At 40.7% G+C, this 26,355-nt stretch overlaps 1 protein-coding gene across 3 annotated transcripts in view; it reads left to right on the top strand.

Moving 5' to 3' along the window:
• SAMD12 (sterile alpha motif domain containing 12) overlaps positions 1-26,355 on the top strand; it is a 382,037-nt gene that overhangs the window by 208,547 nt on the left and 147,135 nt on the right. For all 3 annotated transcript variants that reach the window (XM_046642230.1, XM_046642232.1, XM_046642233.1), the window contains exon 4: positions 8,497-8,637. In XM_046642230.1, the coding sequence (XP_046498186.1) occupies positions 8,497-8,637 (141 nt within the window). The remainder of the gene's footprint in view (positions 1-8,496; positions 8,638-26,355) is intronic.

Consider the following 26,355-nt stretch of genomic DNA (forward strand, 5'->3'; position numbering starts at 1 on the left):
CTCTTGGATTAGCACTTTGAGAATCAGTTAGTTGGCAGCAAACATCTAGATCAATGGTTCTCAACCAGGCATGATTTTGCCCTCCAGCAGACATTTGGTAAAAATCTGGAGATGTTTTTGGTTGACACAACTAGAATAGGTGTCACTGGCATCTAGCAGGTAGAGGCCAGGGATGCTGCAAAACATCCTACGATGCACAGGGCAGCCTCCACAGCAAAGAATTATCCAGCCTCAAATGTCACTAGTGCCAAAATAGACAAAATTAAGCAGATAAATTCCTCTCTACTTGCATATCGTGTCGATGACTTTTGAAATTTGGTGTGTAATAAGTAGAATTTTCTTTTTGCTCTTTGCTCCAGAAAAAGGATTCCCAGTCACCATCAGGATGCCGTCCCTTTGGGTGCCCCCATCACAGTTTTGGAGTGAGCTGTACCACTCCCCAAAGATCTTGGATGGGCCCTTACCTTTCTTTAGCTCTCTTTCCTAAAAGTGGCAACAATACTTTCCAGTTTTCTTACTGCATTGAATACTCAATCAGCACAACGTGGGAGAGAGGGTATCATATCATCCCCAATTTACAAGAGAAGCAACTCAAGCCTAGAGAGGGGAGTCGTCACAGTAGTAACCATGTAGCAGATATCTGGTTAATCCAGGCCTGGCTTTCAACTCCAAACCCAAGACCTGTTTCTTCTTACCAAAGCTTTCCTGATAGCTCTCACGGTCCTCATGATCACTGCTGCGGGTTTTATCATGTAATTGCTTTTAGGCTGTTTCGTGCTTGCTGATCCACATCTGCAGGTCATTTTTCAGCTCCCTGAAGGCAGGAGCACTGTTTCCATCTCTTTTCCTGAATGTATCCAGAACTGGGACAATACTCATTAATTTTTCTACTAAATGCTAATAAAGTTAAATATTTAAAGTTTAAGGAAAAACAAATCCTTAGATATCAGGAAGAGAAAGTTGAAGTAGCTGTAAAACTTTTTTTTTAAACATTACTTTGGCAATGTATCACTAGTTCAAATTAATTCACGTGTAGAAGCCAGCATGCACAGTGCCTGTCTTTGGGATGTGAACACTGTACGTGTTTGACTGTCGTGGCCATGAGTAGAATACAGAGTGGGGAGAAGGAGGCTTGTCAATAGACATCTCACACACTTCTTGGTAATTAATTTTAAGAGATGTCTAATACATGGTGGGTTGCTCACCTGGTGACACTCGATTAACAGAGAATCCCAAAACAATGCATACAAATGCTGACAAATAAAAGCAAACGTACCAAGAGCTTTGGTCTACCCATCAAAAACAAAAAAGACCTTGAAGGTTGTTTATGATACCATAAATCTTCAGCTATAGTCTCTGTTATGTTGGTACTAGACTACTTTGCTTGAAAAGTCTGCTCTGAGGTGCAAGGGAAGTAATTACTGAGTCTTCCCAAGGACTAAAACAGAATCCCCACACAAAATGTTTTAGGGTTTTCTTAAATTAATATTTGGAGGGGATTTGGTAACTCTATGTACTACCAACGAGGTAAAAGGATCTAGCCTTTAATTTACTGTTGAGCTGGGTATTCTTTCTTGAAGTGCTAAAAAATAGTGCAGGGCCACATTTTCACTCTATTTGAAAGCACTGTAATGTAATTTTTCTGAATTTATATTTCAAGTGAGAATTAAGATTATTCCAGTTTCCTTATATTAACATCATCAGTACCTCCTTGTATCCAACCAAAAAACTAGATTGTCTAAAACAGTCTTTTTGCCCAAGACTGATATTAAAAAAAATCAATATACAGTTCTCATCAGTATGGTAAATTACTACAGTTACCACAGTGTAAAATGGCCGTTAACCCTTCTCTACCTTGGCACAGAGAAGGGACCTTCAGTTAACTGCTGATCATTTTGAGTGTAACCAAGTGAGTGACCCGGCTTTACAGTGGGCTATGCTCTCAGGTAGAAGTGAGAGGAGACTTATTGGCGTTGGAAAGTTTTGCGCACATTCTTGCCAGGAAATGAGGCAATGGGTTGGCTGACCTCAGAGTCCTTGTAGGCTCTGGTACTGGTGATTTGCAATCATCTTTGAGAAATCGGGCCTTGGGCTGGGAGTTACTTAGGAAGATGGATTTGCAGTGCACATGTAGAGGACTAGTTCAGACTAGTCTTCAACTACCGTTGGTGTCGGTTAGCTGTTACTTTAGATCAGGCTGTACAGATGGAGTCATAGAACTTGAAGTCCATTCCATGAGTCAGTTGAAACCCTACAGGTGAGGCTGCCTGAATCACTTTCCATTGCAAGTGGGAGGGCCGTGGTGGGGGGAGGGTTAAAAGTCACATATTGAAAGTGGTAACTTATGAGCCAAATGTGACCCATATGCATGATTTGTTTGGCTCTCATAGTATGGGAAAAAAAATGGGCAAATTTTAAATTGGGAGATTTCATAAAACTTCTGGATTTTCAGTTCTTAGTTTAAAAATAGAAGAAGTAGCGGCACTTGGCCTGTATTCTAGCATAGCAAAAATGAGTTGGAATTGATAATTTTAGGAAAAACATACTGTCCAGTCCACGGTGGTCCACCTAATCCCAGTTGTCTCTTAGAGCAGTTCATGTCACATGGTTATGTTATCCTGACAACATTTGAGTTTGTGGCCTCTGGTGTAATTGGTTAAGCAGGTTGTCCAGATGCATCAAACATAGAGAAATGTGCAGTTGGATTTAAGGTGTATTCTGAATCATTTCTAAGAAATAATAATTAAAATACCAAAATTTGCAAATGATTAACTCTTGAAAGCAAATTACTCTTGGTTCATATCATTTTTACTCACCTACACCATGATGGGCTTTCTTGAAATGGGGATAAGCGGGGACAGTACAGTGACCAAGATTGTTAGCAGAGCATCAGATCCATGTTTCTGCTGAGTGAACTTCCTCATGGAATATTGCCCTGCTTGAACTTCTATAAGGGGTCCTGGGAAACATTTTTAGCACCAAAGACAACTGTTGGGGCTAAGCCGTTCAGAGCTTGGGTCATAAGATCCCCTCTTATTTCTCTGAAGTCCACCAGGGTATGGCTCTGCTCAGTTTACCCCAAGTCAACTCAGAGCTTTGGGATTTGAGGAGAGTGTTGAAGTAATGAAAGCACTTTGGGGGAGAAAGAGTATTCTAATTGTCCTGTATTTATTTCTGTCCTTTCCATTACTTCTCCAGATCTCAAGTGCTCTCAAAAGAAAGCTAACACTACCAGCAGGTAACACTACCATGATTTCCTCCCTCTATCACATCCTCTCTTGGAGTGGTGACTCAGCTTCCTGCACTGAAATGGTCCCCCCAGCCATTGGTGGCTCAGGTTGAAAACCTGAGTCATCTCTTATGTCTGCCTCTCTTTCATGCCCCACTTCTAGGTATTGTAATCCTGAATTCTACTAGATCTTACTTCTTACTACTTCTTCACCTCCACCCTAGTCCAAGGAACTATCACTTCCTATTTCGACTGCTAAGGTAGAATGCTGACTCTTTCCATTACTCCTTACCTCCCCACTGCCGATCCATTCTCCACAGAGTGACCAGAGGGATTCTTTTAATACATGAGATCACGCCCAAGTCATCGCTTGCTCAAAATTTTCCACTTTAGAATAAATTCCAAAGTCCTCACCAAGGCCTAGGAGGTACTGTATGATGTGGCTCTTGCCTTCTTTTGGACCTCATTTCTTATCATTCTCTTATCTTCCCTACTCTGCCTAGTGACACTAGCTTTCCTGCCACGTCTCTAATTCCCTTGGCACTTCCAAATGTCACCTCTTCAGAGGCCTTTTCTCAAACTGCAATATCCCCATCTTTCCAGAAGGGGTTGCTGTCTGCCCCTATATGTCAGTTTATTTGTCTATCACCTGCCTCTTACACTAAATGGTAAGCTTCCTGAAGACAGAAGGCTCTACTTGTCTTCATAGCCCCAGCACCCAGAGTAGTGTCAGGCGTGTAAATGGTGCTCAGTAAATATATGATAAAGGAAGGAAGTGAAAGGTCAGAGTATGATCCATGTGAAGGACTTTAGGCTTCTTCCAACTCCAGGAATCTGAGTCTGTGAAGGACCCAGCAGCCTGGGTCACCTTAGTACCATTTATAATCAGTTTGGGATATCAGGAAATTTAGTTTGTGGTGCTTTTTTGAGATTGAGTTGATTTTTCCCTCCTTGGTCCCTCCATATGTAGGCAGCTGACTTGTGAGCAAGGTGGCCAAGGCACTCTTGTGGGAAGAGGCAGGGAACGTAAAAGCCATCGCAGCGCCCCTCTAGTTTCTGTCTGCAATGGCGGCCTCCCCCTTCATCCACATGGTTACTGGACTCTTTACAAAGTCTTTGCTTTATCCAGTAGTCCTTGTCTGACTAGCTCTTACTTACTCCTTCAGTCCTGGCTTACATGTCCCTTACTCAATGACAGCTTCCCAGTGCTCAGACTAGGGGTAGGTTAGGTTGCCCAGTTCTGGGCTCCCATCTTTGCCCTTTCTTAGGACTTGTCACACATCTGTAACCATTTGTCATTGGCTGCCTTCCTTGTCAGTCTGAAAGCTCCAGGAGTGACCTGTGTGTCTTGTTCGTCATTATACACAAGGTGAATAACAATTGACAGGGGTAAAGTGAGTGCTCAATAAATGTTTGTTGAATCAACAATTGGATTTTTATGATAAGCAACAAAAAGTAGCAATTCTCTTGCGACTGATGATTGACTACTTATCACTTCCCTGATACCTGCATCAAAAGCGGCACCACACTGATTTGGACACTGCTTTACTTCGTGGTCAGCAGGAGGTTGTGGGATACGAGATGGATGGGACATTTGCTCCTGGAAACGATCTAATTGTTGTGAAGAGTTTTCAGAACCGCAGATCTGGGTGGTGCTGTGGAAACCATCCAAGGAAGATAGTGAATCAGATTTTGTTCATAAGATCCTCAGTGTGTAGATCATGATTTTTCCAGAAGTTATTTTATCAGGAAATTCTTCTGCACAGTTTGCCCCTTATCTTCCTATAGTCTGAGCCTTTTGCTTTCCTACCGAGGAAGATAAAGCACAACGGAAGGTATGGTGGGAAGAATTAGGAAAAGTTCTCGTGTTTTATATGCCCTTGAACTTTTCAATTTTCCTTTCTACAAAATGGAAATAATTGTAACAACAACAATGTCTAAATTTTCAGGATTTGGATAAAACAGTTTGAACGGCTGAGTATTTAATATGTGAGATGTTTATAGCTTCAATTGTTTGTACCACACAGTCTAGAATGCAGGACTTTTCTAACTGATAGCGTTTGGTAACTTGTACATTCAGATCTGATGCTGTTAACCCACCCAAGTAGGAGATAACATTCTGATAGAGCTTATGGATCCACACTTTGACCAGTCAGGTCATTAACGGAAAAGCTGAGGCTAGAAGTTTTCAGGAGGCCATCAAATAGAAAAATTGAGCCCTGTGCACTGGAATAAAACCCTGACTCTGATTTACTAGCTCTGTGCTCCAGTGTCAGACCAGCCAGCTTCTCAGGACCAAAGCTCCCATGTGTCTTACCAACGCCTCGGCAGCTCTGGCTGCTGAATGTCACGGCTTGTGAAACCACAGCCCAAGTAATGGGGAACAGAGAGCAGGGAGGGTGATGATGGAGCTGTTGGGAGGGATTTAGATCATCTGAGTTTGAGTGAGTTTTTTATGCAGTATTTGTTAATTTGAGGGCATGTATAGAGAGAGAGATGGCTATTATTTAGAGGCCGATCATCCACATAAATGATACCCAAGTCCCATTCTCTGTTTTCTGAGTGAAACTTCAGGACCAAGGTCTGACAGTGGGCAGAACATTTGAAGGCAGGGCTGTCCTGGAAGCCTGGGGTGGACACAGGCTCACCACTCCTTAGCTCTCCCCCTGCTCTCTATTTTTGAGTATGCTACCATCCAGAAATTAGGAAAGGGAAAAGAAAGGAAGTCTAACGGCTTTCTGTTGACTTCTTACAAACTTCGAGTTCCAGTCACAAGGTCAATCGCTACTGTAACAAATTACCACAAACTTAGTGGCTTAAAACGACACACATTTATTGTCTGACAGTTGTGGCAGTCAGAAGTCCAAAATGGGTCTTATGGGGCTAAAATCAAGGTGTTGGTAGAGCTGCGTTCCCTCTGGAGGGTATGGGAGATAATCCATTCCCTTGTCCTTTCCAGCTTCTGGAAGCCTGAATTCCTTGGTCACTGTCACATCACTCCAACTTCTGCTTCCATTGTCATATCTCTCTCTCTCTCTCTGGCTGTCCTGTCTCCCTCTTTCCCTTATAAGGACCCATGTGATTAGATTGGACCCACCTGGATAATGCCAGATAATCTCCCATCTCAAGATCCTTAATGTAATCACATATGTAAGGTCCCTCTTGTCATATAAGATAGCAAATTGACAGGTTCCAGAGATGAGGACCTGGACATCTTTGGAGAGAGGGGCATTTTTCTGCCTGTCACAGAAGATAATCAGAACTACTTGAGTCTGTGTTTGTCATTTTATTCCTTTCTCATGACCACCATGATCTGCCTGGTGCTGCCAAGCCTCAGCGATAGCTACCTAGCATTCCCCTCCCACTACTTCTCTATCCTCTTCCAGATGCAGATTTTACCAAAGCTTCAGACCACCACCCACCACTGCAAACATGCACACATGCCTGAACTCACTTTCTTGCCAGGCCCTGGTCCAAAGCCAAGTCTATATTGTGGTGGTTCTCATCAGTGCCACCCATCAAATATTTCTCTTCCCCTCATCACCTTCCTGGCACACGTTGGAAGCAGAATTTGTACATGGCTCCTTTGTGGGTGGGAAGGTCCATGTGATTAGTCTGGCCAATGATTTATAAATGGCTCTAGGTTGAGCATTTCATTGATGGTATGAGACGTTCTAGAACCTTCTCTTTTACCTCTGGTACAGTGATCAGCAATATTCAACAGGGATGGCCTTGCAGTCAAGGTGTGGAATAAGCAGGAAATAAACTTTGTTGTAGCCACTGTGGTATTTTAGGGTTGTTCATTACGACAGTATGTAACCTGACTTATTCTGACTGGTACATTGGGCAAGGGGTAAAGGGAGGTAAAAGAGAGGAGTGAACAGCACAGATCACTCCTAACTGCTTCTCCCCACTCACCTGTCTCTGGTCACAGGCCACATAGCCTCCCCTAATGCCCGTTAACCCTACCTTCTGGCTGTCGGGTTTCTTTTTTGAGGAGGTAGAGCATTTATTTTCTGAAATGTGTGTGCTAATATACCCAAACTCTGTTTATTCTTCATCAGTCGAAATGAGGAAAGATCTGTAGGTGTGCTGACTGGAGGTGTTGAGGGAGAGAGAGTACAGGTTAATGCAATGGACGTTTAACCACCATCGTTCCCTTTATTTCTTGCGCTAAACTCTCACAATGGACGAATGCTTATTTCAGGGCAAGCACAGAGAGGGGAGAATTTGGGAATTTGATGGAAACCAGAGTAGCAAGGGAATCATGCAGACCTTCTAGGGAGAGCAAGGTGCTGAAAGGAGGCCATGCCAGGCTGCCCAGGGTGTCTGCACACTGTCGGCACTCACCCCAAGGCTCTTGTTTTGCAGTCTTTAGAAGCCCTCGCTCACGCTGCTCCTGTCACCCTCGGCCCTGCTGGAACCCTTGCCTTTGGTTTGGGATTAAGGCATATCTCCCACCAGCTAGAGATGGAACTTCAGCCCAGCACCAGGGGAGCAGCAGCATTGTTGAATGCCTGCAGATTAAAACTGGCACTTGAAATGCATGTTTCACAGAAGCGTTGTTGTAAACAAGGTTTAATGTTGCCAGAATTTCTCTAGAACCAGAGTGAGAGCATCCAGGTCTTCAGTTGGGTTGTCAGTGACACGGGCTCCTATGGGCCAGCCTCAGAATCCATCACCCAGTGAAGAGCATTGTTTCTATGGAAACCTGCAATCTGTAACCCAAATACCCAGGTTAAAATTTTGCTGTTTTAGAGGCCAGCCCTGTGGTGTAGTGGTTAAGTTCGCACGTTCCGCTTCAGCAGCCCGGGGTTCATGTGTTCTGATCCCAGATGTGGACCTACACCACTTAGCAGCCACCCTGTGGCGGCATCCCACAAGCAAAGTAGAAGAAGATTGGCCCAGATGTTAGCACAGGGCTAATTTTCCTTAACCAAAAAAAATAAGGAAGATTGGCAACAGATGTTAGCTCAGGGCAACTCTTCCTCACCAAAAAAAAATTGCTGTTTTGTTTAACTCAATGTGTGAGTCTGTTGGGGATCAGTAATATTAGATTAAAAATTGGGGTTCTTCTTTAAATTTGTGGATTTTCTTCACCCATATTATCCATTCCTATCAGCAAGAATGATGTAGGACCCTCTATTCTCAAGTGTCTGTGTTTAGATGGGAACTTCTGTTATGGCAGGATTAGCCAAGACTAAGATAGAAATTCTTTTCCAGGCATTGTTCATTTGCTTTTCCTTTTATTTTTTGAAACCCTGCAGGGCGAGCCCTGCTGAGACTTACTGACAAAAAGCTTGAACGAATGGGGATTGCCCAGGAGAACCTCCGGCAGCACATCTTACAGCAGGTGCTCCAGCTGAAGGTGCGAGAAGAAGTCAGAAACCTGCAGTTACTCACACAAGGTATCCCGCTGCTTCCTAGTGGGTGGATGGAAGGGGAGATGGGAGGAAAGAAACCCTTACCCTCACAACAAACAGGGGCCAGGAAGAAACTGTTATTGTTTTCTGCAGAATTTGCTTCTTTAAAAAAAAACATACAGGGGCCGGCTCCGTGGCTGAGTGGTTAAGTTCGCGTGCTCTGCTGCCGCGGCACAGGGTTCAGATCCTGGGCGCGGACATGGCACCGCTCGTGAGGCCACGGTGAGGCGGCGTCCCACATCCCACAACTAGAAGGATGTGCAACTAAGATATACAACTGTGTACAGGGGGGTTTGAGGAGATAAAGCAGAAAAGAAAAAAAAAGATTGGCAACAGTTGTTAGCCCAGATGCCAATCTTAAAAAAAAAAAAAAAAAAACAGATTTAAAGGCCATGTTCCTCCTGAAATTTCTCTTTTTCATAGTTCACTAGGGGGAAGGATGCACAAATAAGTAGTAGATTAGCAGAAAGAATTATCTGAGCTAATTTCAAGGTCATCACATACAGCTATATAGGTTGTGCCTTGCACAACCCCAGAGTGTACCAGTCACGTAGATCAGGATATGATCGCACCCCCTAGAGTTGTACAGTGTGTAGTCTGCACAACTGTACAGTGCAGCACAAGCTGTCCTAGTCTGACCACCAGTTCTGAGGGGGCCTTTGAATTTGAGTGATTCCGTAGTTCATATGACCAGTGATGTAAGTGGGATTTTTGTTTTGTTTTGTTTTAATTTGCTTTTCACTGACTTTTCCCACTGACTAATGGGAGAAACATTTTAGAAATGTGTGTCTGGATCTATATGTATGTATACATACACACACACACACACAGACACATTAGAGATTGTGAGAACACTATTTAGCATCTTGAAAATAGAATCTTTTTTTAAAGTAGACTGTAGGAAATTTAAGACTGGAATATTAAGACAATATAATTCTAAACAAGAATCATTAATGACGTCAATATGTCAAGAGCATTTAAGAGCCTTGTAACTATGGAAGTGACAAAATAAAGCTGGAATTTGAAGAAAACCTTAAATTACACTCTATATAACTTTGTATATCTACATAAGATTTGGTTGCTACCAACCTCCATTGGCTATAACCCTTTATTTTATTTTAATGCCCATTGTACATCATTTGAAATGAAAGGATGATAAAATATATATTTTTGAGATCCTTGGGTATTTTTCAATCTGTAGAATGTTGTAATTGCTTGCATACTGATACTGAGGAAACTAGGTCAGCCAAGTTTCATGTTATTGCATTTAGATTAACCAGTAATAGTCCATTTGCCTAGAGGAGGTAATGCACCGCCTGAAAGATGACAGCTCTAGAAGGATAAATATAGAGTGCAAGTGGTATGAAAATAGTATTGTTTGTTTCATATGTATTATTTGCATTTTGTCTCCAGAGATTTCCAATGGTAAATTTATAGGTTCAGGTACACTGAGTAATTTAAATTTGAATCTGGTATTCTTCTAAGTTTCTCTTAAGAAGTAAGTAGAGATCCAAAGATTTATTACAAGAAAGTCCACTGCAGTGCTATTTATAAAACTGAAAAATAACGAACAACCTAGAGGTCCAGCAATATGGAAAGAATCATAATTCTGCTTAAATTCGTAAGATCCAATATAAGGCCGTCATTGGATTACATCTGCAAAGAATATATGACAACATGGGAAAGTACTCAAGAAGTACTTAGGAAGTAGAGAAAACAGGTATAAATTTTATTTATAATATGTATAAAATGTATGCGTGTATAAAATTTTATTTATAATATGATCCCAATTTTGTAAAAAGAACATATTTTTATAGGTACATAGAAAAGGGGCTGCAAATGAATATGCTGATAGTTTGATAATGGTTCTCTCTGGGTTGTTGGGATCGTGGGTGATTTAAATTGTGTTCTTTGTATTTTTCTATATTTTCCGGTGTAAATCCACATTATGGTTATAATCAGAAAATACGTACACGTTTTTTAAGTTTCAACCACAAGCATCGTTCTGCCAGGTTTTATTTAGAGTCCGAGGTTTCCTCCGCTCTTTTGTTTTCCTCCTGTGATGATATATAGAAAATGAGACCCAAACTCATCACATGTGCCGTAGACTCTTTCCTCTGCTACTGTCAGCCCGCACAGTGTTTGCTTTGCAAAATCATTTTCTACAGCTTTCATTGCCCTAGATGCATAATATATAAGATTTTTCCTGAGATAGTACTCAAGTCTATTAAGCTAAATATACGTTTGTGTTCTGGGAAGGTAATGCTAAGTTCAGCCTTTTCAGTTCAGTTGTTGTCACTTTCTTTAGCTTTGAAAAGCTGTGCATTTTGAATTCTTTCATTCTGTTCCCTTTAGAAGAGATCATGTTTTCTAGCTCTTGGATATTTTGTCTGCACTCATATTACCTTTTTTATTGCTCGTCCTTTACATGTTAATGTTCAAACTCATTTCATATTGGCAGCCTTTGGAAAATCCATAGCCTTATTGAAGTGATGGTTTCTTTTTAAAAAAATGAAACAAAAACCTGACAAGTTATTTTTATGATGGATAATAGAAGTTCTAAAGACAGCTGGGGTGGCTTTAAAATATTTTGGGTCTAGGTTTACTATAATAAGAATTGGAAATCCATTCTACCCAAGTGAACTGACTGGCTCAACATATATGTCATATAGAAATTCGCCATAAGGGTGATATGTGATTCAGTATGGAATATTTGATTCCTCATCTCTACAGATATTAATCAGTGGAAATAATATACCAAATAAGTATAAATAAAGGTCTTAGAATGTTAGTTTTTGCAAGTCTCTGAGCTTCCCTCTTAAAGAGTGTCATTTGCACCTCTAGTCTCTAGAGATAGAATATCCTCACCAGCCCACATGGGACTGTGACTCTTGTGTAATCCAATTAGTTTGTTTGTTTTTAACAAATATTTCCCACTTAATACATTTAAATGAGGGTTATTGCCTTCAAAGTAGCCAATTTTTGAGGAAAGGGATTTATTTCACAAATGATTAAATTTCTTCTGTGTTTCCTTCTTGCCTTTGGAGGCGATTTCAAAACATAAGCTTTCATTGTTTGAATAGCAAAAGTTTAGAAAGAATCTAACTGTCCATCTTTAGCGGGGCAGCTCAATAGATGATGGCGCGTGCAGGCACTGGAGTACTCTGGAGCTATGAACACAAGAACGAGGAATAGTAATATGGAAGGATGTCTGAGCTGCCATGTGAAGTGAAGAAAGCAAGGTGAAGAACAAGGTGCAGGGGCTGCTTCATCTGAATGGAAGAGGGAGAAATAATGTACATCGTATGTGCTTTGTTTACGTAAGGAAATGCTGGAAGGTGCACAAGAAGCTAAGGCCACCAGCACCTGTAGGAGAGGGAAGAAGATGGGTGGAAAGAGGATCTATGCCTTTCATGTCACTTCAAATTTTGAAGTATGTAAGGATAATAACTATTAAAATAAAATTTTTAATGAAACAAGGAGAAAGTGAATTTTAGCATCAGACAAGCCTGAATTTTAAATCTCGGCCCCAACAGTTATCACTGTATTATTTTAAGGAAGTTACTTAATCTTTCTGCATTCTGATTTCCTAATCTCTGAAAGGGAGATCAATAAATCTACTCACCTCATAGGGATGTTGTAAGAATTAAATGAACTAAAATATATAAATCACTCAGTGCAGTGTGACAGTAAGTACAGAACATGGTTAGCTATCAGTAATAGAAGCCATAAAATTAAATCGACCTTATTAATTTGAAAACCAAGCCTTATTTTTTATGATATCTTTGTTGAGATATAATTCAGATAACACATAATTGACCCACTTAAAGGGTACAATTCCATGATTTTTAGTATAGTCAGAGTTATGCAACTGTCACCACAATTAATTTTAAAACATCTTCATCACTCCAAAAAGAAACCTGTTACCCATTATCGGTCATTCTCTATTTCCGCCCATCACCCCCCAGTCACCAGCCCTGGAAGCCACTAATCTACTTTCCGTCTATTTGCCTATTCTGGACATTTCTTGTAAATGGAATCGTTCGATATGTGGTCTTTTGCAGTTGGCTACTGTCACTTAGAATAATGTTCTTAAGGTTCACCCATGTTGTAAGCATGTGTGAGTATTTCATTTTTTTTAGTTGCCAGATAATATTCCATTGTATGAATGTACCACGTTTTATTTATCCATTTATCTGTTGATGAACGTATGGGTTGTTTCTGAATCTTGACTATTGTAATAATGCTGTTTTGATCATTTGCGTGTAAGTTTTTGTGTAGACCTGTTTTCTGTTCTCTTGGGTGTATACTTAGGAGTGGAATTGCTGAGTCATATGATAACTCCACGTGTAACTGTTAAGGAGCTTCCAGACTGTTCCAAAGCAGGTGTATCATTTTACATTTCCACAAGCCATGTGTAAAGGTTGCAGTTTCTCCACATCTTTGCCAACATTTGTTATTGTCTGTCTTTTTGATTATAACCATTCTAGTATGTGTGAAGTGGTATCTCATTGTGATTTTGATTTGCAGTTCCCTGATGGCTAATGATGTTGAGCACCTTTTCACGTGTTTATCCGCTGATTGTATATCTTCTTTGGAAAAACATCTATTCAGATCTTTTACTTGTTTTTTAACTGGGTTTGTTTCAAGCTTTATTTTTGACCCACCATGTTTTTACTATGCTTGATGACCTACTTTATTTACAAGATCTAGAGCTAAATTGCGCTACCATTTCCAAAGAAGAAAGCTACCCTCAAAAGAGGCGATCTTGGGTGCCAGCCCTGTGGCTGAGCAGTTAAGTTCGCGCACTCTGATTCCTCGCCCAGGTTTTTGCCTGTTCGGATCCTGGGTGCAGACATGGCACCGCTCATCAGGCCATGCTGAGGTGGCGTCCCACATGCCATGGCTGGAAGGACCCACAACTGAGAGTACACAACTATGTACCTGGGGGCTTTGGGGAGAAAAAGGAAAAATAAAATCTTAAAAAAAAAAAAAAAAAAGGGGCAAACTTGCCCTCACTGGAGGCATCCAAAAGAACCTGCCACAAACTTGGAAATCAACCCCAAAATAAAACAAATGAATGGACTCTAAAGATTTTCTCTCAAGGAAACAATATTCTTTTCGATGTAGAAATTAAACACACCCACATCAAATCAGTTGCATCAGTATGTAATCAGACTTCGAAATTAGGTACACCCATCTGAATGAAAGCTTATTCTACTGTGTTTCTAGAGTAAATAAAATAATAGATAATTAAGCCTACTTTTATACCTTTTGGTTGCTGTTTTAAAATTTGTCTTAAGCTTTTAATTCTGCACCAGTCATTTTCACCCAGTTGGTCAGGAGGTCCCAGGACAGGAATAGGGCCAAAATGGTGATAGATGGACCTCAGAGCTGGTCCTGGCTACTGTGGGTTATCTGAACACAAGGAAGATGAGGTCTTTGCCTCCTTTCACTTGTTCTTCTCCTTCTGGATGCTGATCAACAGACAAAAACTATAAGGCATTTTAAAAATGTGTATAATGAATGTATAGTGAATATATCAGTTTATTGGCACTGTCAATGAATCGTGACCAAAATCCTGAAACAGCTCATCATCATCTAAAGCCAGAACTGTCCTTCAGGTGAAATCCTGGTCTCTGATTTCTCTTGGCCTTCATTTACAATGGCCCGGTAACCACCTGACATTTGCAGGCAACATAATCAATCAATGTTTGGCCCTGCTTTAATTTTGTTCCCCTTGGTGCCTTTGAAGTGTTTCCTTCCTCCACGTAGCCTTTTGTGTCTTCTGTGAACCATCCATAGAGCAGCAAGGGTGGTGGTCTGGTGGGCTTGCTTGTTTGCACTTTCCTGCAGGAAACAGCCCTGTCAGGGCACCTCCAATTGTCTCTTGGGAAATGTAGTACAGAGCTGGAAACGTCATTATTACACTTTCCTTCTGCTTGATTTATGAGAGACAGGGAAAAAGGTGCCTTATGTAACACACAGCAGTGATGCAAACTATTTTGGGATCCTTCAAATTAATCCATAATCCTGTGTATGAGGGGCATCCTTAGCTTTTCATTAATGGACCGTATTTCTAGGAAAAAAAATACCCCAGGGATACTGAAAGCTGACTATTTCTCACATAGCTGATGAGTATTAAATGTGTACCATACACAAGGGCCAGCCCAGGGGCATAATGATTAAGTTCATGTGCTCCACTTTGGTGGTCCAGGTTTCACGGGTTTGGATCCCAGGCATGGACCTACACACTGCTCATCAAGCCATGCTGAGGCAGCATCCCCCATACAAAATAGAGGAAGACTGGCATAGATGTTGGCTCAGGGACAATCTTCCTCACCAAAAAAAAGAAAACTGTACTATATACAAGGCACTGTACTGATGGTCATGTCAACTCCTGACATTTACCCTACCACGATCAGTACTGTTGTTAGCCCCAGTTTACATATAGGGAAACTGAGGATGGAGAATTTAAGTAACAGACCCAAAGTCAGACAACTGGTAAAAAGCATAGTGCAGGTCTGTCTGACTCCACAATAGACTTTTATTCATTATGCTTCACCACCTCTGATCTGTCAAGTGGGGATAATAATTCCTATTTCATGGCAGTACTAAGATGATTAAATGAGATTTTGTGTGGAAACCACATAGCATAGTTCATGGCAGACAGACATTTTCTGTAAAGGGCCAGATAGTAAGTATTTTAGTCTTTGCAGGCCATACGGTGCGAAAGCAGCCACAGACAATCTTAAATGAATTGGGAGTAGCAGTGTACCAATAAAACTTTATTTATGAACACAATTGTTGGGCCGTAGTTTGTGGACCCCTACTTTACAAAGTCAAAGATGTAAATTTTTGACATCATTATCACCAAGGTTATTGTTTCTTTTCTTAATATCTTCTCTTTTGAGCTGTAAATGCTTCACTCAACCCCAGGGACACTACAGTATGGAGCCACTCCTAGGGTGTCCTTTTCAATGTCTTTCTTAGCTACAAATACATGTATAGTGTAAAGATTTAACAGCAACAATGAGGATTGGATAAATTCATGCATAGAGAGCAGTATCCCCACTGGAGTATAAGGCAGATGAAGATAGTAAATACCTACATTTCAAAAGCCTTTTTAGTTAGTGCCTACAAAATGAAAAAAGAAGAGCATGACTGTTTACCAAAGCCAGTTATAGCTCATTAAACATTAGTGTTTCCCGAAGGACTTTTTCTACATTGTCCAAATATATATGTCAAATTTTAGTTGAGAATTGCATGACCAGATGGACCTTCCTAAAGATCCATCTTTTGGAATGACACAAATTAGAAACACTACTTCGCAATCCAAGAAGACTTTTCAGAACCATGTGTACAGACCATGTGTATTTTAGTCCAGTCACCCCCGCAATGATACTTCAGCAACTCAAGTAGGCCATCTGAATTGAAATTGGCCATCTGGCCCACCACCTTGCTTGAAGAAGGAAGTCTTTATAGAACACAGCAACAGACTCTTTGAGAAATCTTCCAATCTTATTTACAGATTTCGGCACCAAGACCCAAAGAGGATTAGAGGATAGTCCATGGTTACAGAACTAGTTGGTGGCATAACTGAAACTAGATCCCAATTCTCCTAATTCTCAGACCAGAATTCTTTTTTCTCATTGTTTTTCATTACGATATAATTGACATGTAGTAAAATTCACCATTTTTAGTGTACAGTTCTGCAAGTTTTGACAAATGCACACAGTTGTGTAACCACCACCACAGTCAAGATATAAAAGTTCCATTACTTCAAAAAATACTCTTCATGATACCCCTTTATTGTCAACCCCTCTCATTACCCCCAGCCTCTGGCAGCCACTGATATGTTTTCTATCCCTTTAGTTTTGCCCTTTCGAGAATGTCGTGTAAATGGAATCGTAGAGTCTGGCTTCTTTTCCTTACTGTAACGCACTGAGACTTGTCAATGCTGTGGCGTGTATTGCTGTTTCGTTCATTTTCATTGCTTAGTTTTGATTGGATGGATATACCATAGTTTATCCCTTCGCCAGTTGAGGGACATCTGGGTTGTTTCCAGTTTGGGCAAATATTAATAAAGCTACACTAAGCATTCACATACAGATTTTTGTATAAACATCAGTTTTTGTTTCATTGGATAAGTACCTAGAAGTGGAATTGCAGGGTTGTATCGTAAGTATATGTTTAACTTTATAAGAAACTGCCAGGCCAGTGTTCTTAAGATTATAAAAGCAGAATAACAGTATTAGAGGCTTTAATACATATAAAAATATTGGAGGTTATCTGAAAATTACTGTGTCTTTGTAGAAGTCCCACCTAGTGCTTCTTGGAGCCACCATCATTTTAAGAGGCCACTGCTTTCCTGAGAGTTTGTAGTAAATTGTCTCAAAGTAAGTTCAGGTCACACTTGTTTACAGTTCACTCATTAATCTGATAAAAATTTTCTTAGCATCTAGATACCAGGCACTAGGATATGGCTTTCCCCAATTGTCACTGAGAAATACTTCCTTTATCTCTCTTCTGAGGAAGAAAATCTAGTAACGCTTCCAGTTCCTGGGAAAGAAAACATGAGCCAGTCAGATTCCCTTTATGCTTATGGGAGGTCTGTCTGATGGCCTTTTCTCATATCTCTCAAATTACACTATTTGAATTTCCAGGGTCCTTCGTGTCTTTAATTGTGCCGTGAGTATTATAGACGTGGTGTTCACATATCAGTTCTCCTCATACTTGGCTCTTCTACCTCGTCGTTGGATCACCTTGAGCTCCTCCTCCCTGGTACTTATCTATTTTCATGAGCATGATAATGACTCTCTTGGTTCTCCTCTTTTCTTCCTACTCTCTCCTTCTCAGGCTGGTGGCAAGCTGCCTTCCTCTACCTCTTCCCAAATGTTGATGCCCACTGGGAGTGGTGCACTTAGATCTTCTCATTTTGCATACTTTCTGGAGAATCTCATCCATTCCCATTGCTTTCACCACCCCCTTCTTCATAGTGACTCTCAAATACATCTTAGACCTCTCTGAAGCTTCGGATCCTCATTTTAGTCTCCCTAAAAGATGTGGGCTCCTGAATATTCCATTGACATCTCAAATTAAAAACATCCCAAATTAACCCCATTGTCTTTCTCACCATCTCCCCAGCCTATTCTTCCCTCTGTGTTTCTTCTCAAGGCTAGTAATGCCGTTACTCACTCCATCACCTAATGTAGAGGCTCGAAGTCACCTGTGATTACTCTTTTCCCCTCACCAATCAGTGACCAAATCCTCTGAATTCAGCTGGTAAAATGGGTTTCCAGTCTTTGCGTGCCTCATCACCACTCTTGCCTTTCTTAATTCATCCGTCTTTAGCTTCTATGTAGGCCATTGGAACACCCTCCTAGTTAGTATTTGATCTCTAGTCTCTGATCTGCCCCATTCATTCCTCTTTAATTAACTTCCTACTTCTTTTATCACAGGTAAGTTAAATATATTTCTGACCACATGATTTCCCTCCTTAAAACATTTGATGGCTCCCAATTGCCTACGGAATAAAATCCAAACTCTTTAGCATTCCGTAGAAAGCCATTCTGGACATTTCATAGAGGTATTACCTTTGGGCAAGTCACTTGTCAGAAATTAAGATTCCTCAGTTGTAAAAATGGGGATAGGATCTATTTCACAGAGTTGTTATGAATATGGCATAATAAAACTCATGAAAGGACCTAACCTTGGTGAGGTATCATCTCACCTCCTCTTTCAGGCAGAACCAATCATTCCCTCTTCTGCATTACTAAACACTTTTTTCATATTAATAAAGTTCTATTCATTACACAAGTATCCATTTGTTCTTTCATCCAATGAGCATGAGGCTCAGTGGTAGGTACTAGGGACAAAAAGGCGCACCCAATTTAGCACTGAGGGCAGGTGCATTACAAAGATGCACAGATATGTAGTGATCGCACAGAAACTGGAACTTAGCCTCACCTGGGAGTAGGTGGGATAAAGGAAGACGTGCCAAAGGCATAATACATGAACTAGATCTTGAAGAATAAAAGTTTTGACAAAACGGCAAGGGGTGACATGAGGTAGAAGGAGGCACCTCTACAAAGGCATGGGGCACGGTGTCTCTCCATCTCCCCTGTAGATCATGGGCAACCTCAGTTGTCCTCTGATTTTGTTTTGTACTCCCACATCCTAGTGCAGTGCCCAACAGAGAGTGGATCCTCTGTTTTTCCTGATTTAAATTTAATTATTGCCCTTTTCTCCTAGTTACTAACTCTATTTCATTTTCAATATAATATTCTCAAAGCAGTGAATGCAATATCACTTTTTTATGGATTCATAATTAAAAATAAGAGTAGCTATAAAGCCATTTTGGGTAATCTTTCTCCTTGAGCAACATCATCCAGAATCTGTTTTGTTCTCTTGTGATCTTTTTTTATTGGCTTGACCAGTGAGGACAATGGCGAGGGCTCTTAAGTATATACACACCTTTGGCAAGAGCTCTGAAATCTATAAGCCACCCACCTACCTTGAGTTGTTTTACCTAATATTTCCAATACTTAAATGTTCTCCTGAGTGACACTATCAAATGCCTGTGAAGTGAACCGTTTCTCCTAAAACCCAGTTAATTGCCCAGGGGCTCATGGTGGATGAGAATGTTTAATCAGTAATTTTACAGAATTTTTTGCAGATTATTCTTCTGTAATTGGGATCTTTCATTACCACTTCTTCATTCTGTTGTTTCATTATGTCCTTTCAACCACATGTCCCTTCCCAGTTGCCTCCAAGATAGCATTTCCTTAAACTACTTTCTTGAAATTTCCCCAACACATTTCAAAATCTTCATACCCTGTTACACAAATTTTGTGATCAAGAATAGTTCTAATTTTATCAAGTCTTTGAGCCTTCAGAGAAATTCTCATTGGTGTGAGCTCTATATTTAGAGGCCTAAACACAGACTTCTTTAGGGAATTCTTATGTTCACGTCAGCTTATCAGTAGGAGTTAGCATTGTGACACATACACCCTACCTATCATCCACTTGTATTTCATTTTCATTCTGGGAGTCCATTATGGCCAGTTCATTCAAGTAGGTGTTTTTTTTGAAGTGAGGCTATAAATGGACCCTTGCTTCTTGTCTGTTCCATTCTTTATGGTAGAAAAATATCTGCCTGTTCTGAGTACCCCTGATGATCTCTCTAACCAGCATATGGTGGAAGTATTCATACATTATTTTTCTAACTTGGACATATTCTATCAAACATATATCCTTGTCATTACTTCACAACTCAAAGTTTAATGGCATTTTTTGCATGGCAAAGAGTAACCTTTAGGGAACCCCAAAGACTACAAATGCTTCACGTCTGCCTCTGCAGAAATCACCAGCCTCAAAATTCCTTACCATTGTTCCCTGTGCATTGAAATGTTGTAGATGAAATAAATAATACATGTGATGTCTCTTGTTTGGACAATTCAAGGTGGCCATGAGATTACACTGTTAGGTCACCTTGACCTTGTGGTTTGACTGTGGATTTGAAGGATCTTGAATGACAAATATGGCACTGAAGAAAGATGATATATGGCTTTTCCACAGCTGACATTGGTTCATTTCTTCTGGGTAGGTCTGGACCCTGGAGTCTTGGCTCTGTGGTGTTCAGATCTCCTATGGGCTTCTTAGAAGGCAATTGTACTAGGACAATGACATGTGGACCTGATGAAAGAAAATCAAAGCACCTTCAGGGATGCATTGAGCTGCTTTGGCTTTTCTGAGAAGCAAGAGAGAAATATGCCATCTATGTGCTTTACAATTTCAGTCCCTGGTATTGTATATTATCTACTTTCTCTGTGGCCTTTTTCTTTGCGGCCACCAGTTCTCAGTTTCTGGAGTAAAGTTTCACATAATGTAGGTGTTCATTTCCTTGCATCTAAGTTACATGCCAATTCCAGAAAGCACCACATGTATAGACTACACTGTGAATGGCCAAGCCTTTTGTCCCAGCCAAGTAAAATCTTCTGTTCTTCTCTGGAATAACCCATCCATTCTTACTATCCCCTTTTTTTGTTTATCCCTTTATAGTATCAATTACACAGTCATTCATCCAAAAAACATTTATTGAGATCCTTCCATGTACTCAGCACTATATACTACGTGTTAAGGATGCAGGGATGAATGTGACAGTCTTTGCCCTTGAAGTCAAGTGAAAGAGACATGAGGAATGACAGAAGTAAAAGTAGTTCTAAGATCATGTATGCATTTGATCTACAAGGAATGTGCCAGGAAGAGTAAGTGACCTCTGAACTGAGCCAGATGTTATAGTTAGCAGAGTATGTTTATTTTCTCTTAGTCATCAAGCAAATATAAAATTGCCAAGATGATAAGAGCCTTGGAGAGGTATCCCATGCTATAAAAATGTATTTACTAAAAAAAGTTGTGTATTTACTGAGTGCCTGTGGTGTGTCAAGCCTTTACTGGGTGTTGGGGAAATCCAGTAAGCATGATAGAGTGGTTCTGAGATACGTGGCTTTTACATTTTAATGGGGAAGATACTCATCAGACAAGGAATCATAGTAACATGGTGAATGATGTGAAAGGGGATGTTAATTGTGCTTTGGAGAGCAAGGTAACTATGACTCCAAGGGATCAGGAAAATCTCCCTCAGGAAGTTGAGATCTAAAAGAGGAAGCGGCCTTAATCAGGGCAGGTGGGGCTTGGGGAAATGTCCCAGTTGGAGGGAACAGCCTGTTCTGAGGCCAAGGTTGAGGAGGAAGCTTGATGCCTTTCAGGAATATGAGGAAGGCTAGTATGGTTAGAGGGTCAAGAGTGAGTGAGAAGGGAGGGGAAGCAGCAGGAAGTAAATCTGGAAAGGTGAGGGAGGGACCCACTGGTAAAGTGAATGCCTTGTTTGTTTACCCTCCTTAAGGAATTTAGAGTTCTTTAAGGAATTTAGAGTTTCTTCAGACAGTGGGGAGCCACTGAAGGTTTTGAACCAGAGACTATGGTGATCAGATTTGTATAACAAAAGACAAGAAGATGCACCAAAGAAGGACAAGACAGAAGGCCAGACATCCAGTTAGAAGGCTCTTGCATTAATCTATGCAGGAGGTGATGACAACCTGAATGAAGGTGGTGGCAAGTGGGTGTGGAGAGAAGTCAACTCAAGATTAGGCAACCCGTGGTGATGGCTTAAGAAACAGTAAGTAAGAAGGTGGTAAAGTAGCATCCTTCACTCCTCTTCACCACATTACTCTCCCCCAAATCCATGACATCCCTGCAGTAGAATTTTCTGGACATTCTTCTTCAAAACTGTAGATTTTTGGACCTTACCCCAGAACCTGTGGAATAGGACTCTCCATCCCAGGCACTGGTATTTTTCTCACAGCTTCACCCCAGATGATTTTTATGCACATGAAAGCTTGAGGCTCACTGCCCAGCACTGTGTGGGTTCAACACACACAATACACCAGGCACTCAGCCCTTTCATAGTATCAGAGTACAACTCCCCTTGGCCTGAATGAGTTTCTTGTCAAGACCAGGTGAATTCAGAGGAAAACTTCCGCCCTTGGGGCGTCTGAGAGTATCTCCTCTTAAAGCCCAAGTCAGAATGGAGCCCATCTTACACTCATTACCAGGTGATGTCCACAGATCTAAGAAAGTAGCCCTTCCTCCATAGTCCGCAGGAGACAATGTCCCACCCCTCCTATTTCCCCAGGCAAAATGAAACAAGTTCTTTTGGGCACAGAGGACAATAAAGAAGGTAGTTTACATCCCACAACTAGAAGGACATGCAACTAAGATATACAACCGTGTACAGGGGGGATCTGGGGAGATAAAGCAGGAAAAAAAAAAAAAAAAAAGAAGGTAGTTTACATAGAGCCTCCACCATTTCCTGTGTGTGGCAGGTGTAAAGGCAAAGCTGTCCTGGTAGCTTTACAGGAGGTCCTATAAAGATAGAAGGGAGGAAGAAGAGAAAGAAAAGTCCTTGCTTCAACCCTGCAAAGAACAGTTTGGAGATCCATATTTGAAACCATCAGGGTTCATGAACTATGGCAGCCCTTTTTTTTTTTTTTTTTTTTTGGTGACGAAGAGTCCCCCTGAGCTAACAGCTATTGCCAGTCTTCCTCTTTTTTTTTTTTGCTGGAGGAAGATTAGCCCTGAGCTAACATTCATGCCGGTCTTCCTCTACTTAGTACGCAGGATGCCTCCACAGCATGGCTGATGAGTGGAGTAGGTCTGCACCTGAGATAAGAACTGCAAACCCGGGCCGCTAAAGTGCAGCATGGGGAGCCTTAACCACTGGGCCACGGGCCAGCCCCTGGCAGCCATTTTTTAAATCATTGATATCTAACATTCTCATTAGATACTGTTTTTATTTCTGTACCGAGGCACAGGTTACCATATCTTCTCCAGTTTATCACAAAAGGGAAGTCTGGAGCTAATGTTAATTGTGCACCTATTGCACATTTGGCATTTTAAATTCCATGTTTAGTCCACAGAAGACTTTTGCAAGATAGATATCCTGAACCTCCTCTACAGCGAATGAACCTGAGGCCCAGAGAGCTGCAGTACCTGTTCAAGGTCATGCGGTTAACAAGTGGGTGCGTTAGGGCTCTCCAAAGAAAGAGTCCCCATAGGAGAAAGATCTCTAATATTAAATAGGAGGTATATATGTGAATAGAGAGAGAGACAAAGAGATTTATTATAAGGAATTGACTCACATAATTCTGGAGGCTGGGAAATCCCAAGATCTGTAGTCAGCAAGCCGGAGAGCCAAAGGTGTAGTTCTAGGCTGAAAACCCAAGAGTTGATGTTGCAGTTCAAGTTCGAAGACAGGAAAACAACAATGTCCCAGCTCAGGGCACTCAGGCAGAGGGGTTCTCTTTTATTTGAGGGAGGATCAGCCTCTTTGTTCTATACAGGCCTTCAACTGATTGCATGAGGCCCACCCACATTGGAGAGGTCCACCTGCTTTACTCTGTCTACCAATTCAGATGTTAATGTCATCCAAAAACACCCCCAAAATAACGTTTGGGTGAATATTTGGGCACTTCATGGCCCAGTCAAGTTGAGACATAAAATTTACCATCACTATGTGTGGGATAACTAGTTGTCCCCAAAACCAATGTTCTTTCCTTCCAACCTACCTGCCTTCTGGGAAGTCTCTCTTCTTTCAAAGATACATGTTTTTCTTTCATAAAAAACAATGCTGATGCACTTTTAAAAATTAATGCTTGAGACCATTCAAATAAAAGATTTATCTTAATAGCTTGCTTATCACACATAGTTATCACTCTCCAGCCTCCATTTTCCATTTTTTGGGACTGCTAGAAACGGGGCATGTGTGGTTTTGCTGAGCCATCTTCTGCATACCTGAGATATTGGGGCACTAAGAATTCAAATTTGTTTATCTCCCAATTTGACATCATAATGAAGCAGAGATGCCAGCCTAGCATTTCCCGATGTCCCCAAATATCCTGAGTAATCTTAATCTTGTTAGATCAATGATGGGAAATTTTGCTAGTTGCCATTTTAATTGATTTAAATGAAATTGATTTGGCATAAATGAGTGCACAGAAAATTATTAACAATGACCTCAAAGGTTTCAAGTGTCTGCTATGTAAGAGGTGATGTGGCTTTGATTTATACATTGGTAGGCTCACTCTTTCCAAGTTATATTAGAGAAACAAAACGAACGTTTAGCACTAAAAACTATTAAACATTGATGAGGGTCGTATATCAAGAGTCTGAAAATATATAAGAAATACTGGCTGCACTTTTCAGTTCATCCATTTCTATCACATTGGTTGGTTGTCATGGTTCACCTTTATCGTAAACTACATATGTGAGTATTTATCCCTACTTCTAAGTATCAGGAAATTTGACTTTTTCTTTTGTCATTTGTGTCCCTAAAGTTCAGACCACACCACGGAAGGGAGGAAGAGGTGAAAGAATAGCAGAACAAATTTCATTGATTTAAAATTATTTTGTATTTTTTTAATTAATTTATCCTCTCCTGAGGCTTGGATATTTGTTTTGTTACACAAAGAGTTTTACTATAATAATTTTGGTTTAGCAGGATTTGACGTGTATTAAGGCAAAAATAAATGGCCTCTAATTTCCTTTCTATTTCTGAAAGTTTAAATGTGCATTATCCTTTGTGCTTCCTCTCCCTTTCTCCTCTTCTCCCTGGCTTCTCCTCACCCTCCCCAATGTACTTCTTCACTAACGACTCCTCTCAGCCTGTGGAAGAACTATTAGAAATTTATTAATTAAGGACCAGTTTCTGCTGCTTCGTCAGGGGTAATCATTTGTTTTAGAGCTGATTTTCTGTTTTAATTAAATGAAAATGTCACTCAGTCAAATGAATTCATTTATACTTATTTATCCAGTTCTCCAGGCTTCAATTTCTTAGCAGGGACTTGGGCCCATCACATTTACTCACAGAATGAACTCAAAAATGTCTCTTACATCACTTTAAAAGGCTTACAAATGATTACCCCTCCCTGTAAAAGTACCGTATAAACAAAGTTGTGCTTAACAAATGTGCGAATGGTTGTTTTTGTGTGTAGGTGTTATCTAGGCACATAGCGGGATACATGCTTGAGTAGATCTGTGCACACGCATGCGCCTGTGTGTGCTGGAGCAGGAAAGTGAGGAATACGCATCGCTGCGGTCCCTTAGGACTCTAAGAAGTGTCGAAGGTAATATTTTAACTGCCTGTGTGTCTTTGCCTCTTCAAAATGCTAACTGATGGTACAAACTTTAAATTCTACCCAATCTTGACGTTCAGATTTTTTGAAGGATTACTTATTGAGTATGGTCTGTATCTAGCATTGTAAGTGCTTTAGGATATTAAAATGAAATAAACATACTTATTCATTCACTCATTCAACCACTTTTATCAAGTACCCACTGTGTGTCAGGCTGGGTATTGGGACTTAGTGATAAATGATGCAATCCTTGAAATTGACAAGTAGGCTAGCTGCGAAGATTCACCAAAGTCTTTTGGGCACAAGCAAATTGTGTTCCCTTTCCAGAAGGCTGACGCATTGGTTCTTAGGAGTTCCTCTCTGCTTTTCCAAAACACATTCTGAGAGGATAAATGTTACCTTGAATTCTTTTCAGGAAAAAAAGTGCAGTTAAAGCAATTCTCTCTCTTATTGGTAGAAATGGGTACTGATGCCTACCTGGCATGGGTAGACTTTTATTTAGACTTTCTGGTGATCTCACAACCATAGATATGAGCTCCTTAGTCACCCACTCTCTGTGGCAAAATCCTGTGGGTACAAAGAGCAGCTCTGAAGTGATGTGCTAAAAAAAACCTGGGTCCCTCATACACACATCACCATTTTCCCCTCTGTAGTACACACAGGCTGTTGACTCCACCTGTTTTGTTGTGTTGTTACCTTAACTGGTCTGGAGACAAACTGGATTTAAAGAGCTTGAAACTTGTTTCCAACAGCTTAATGAGTTACTCCATAAAAAGGCACAATTATAGTCTTTAAATAAGTCACCCTTTGTTTTCTTCTCTGCATCATAATAAGGGCTAAAATTATGACGGCTTCGCAGTTTCTATTGTGAGAGACAGTTGCACTGGTAGTCAATTGGTCCCTTGGGTTAACCCAGCACTGGGGTTAGGAACTGCCAGTACTTGAGTTTCCTTGTCCTATAAATAGCTCCTGGTAGATACTAAGTGCTGTAACAGTAAACATAATTAAA

Source organism: Equus quagga, chromosome 16 (assembly GCF_021613505.1).
Source record: "Equus quagga isolate Etosha38 chromosome 16, UCLA_HA_Equagga_1.0, whole genome shotgun sequence".
Classification (NCBI taxonomy): Eukaryota; Metazoa; Chordata; class Mammalia; order Perissodactyla; family Equidae; genus Equus; species Equus quagga.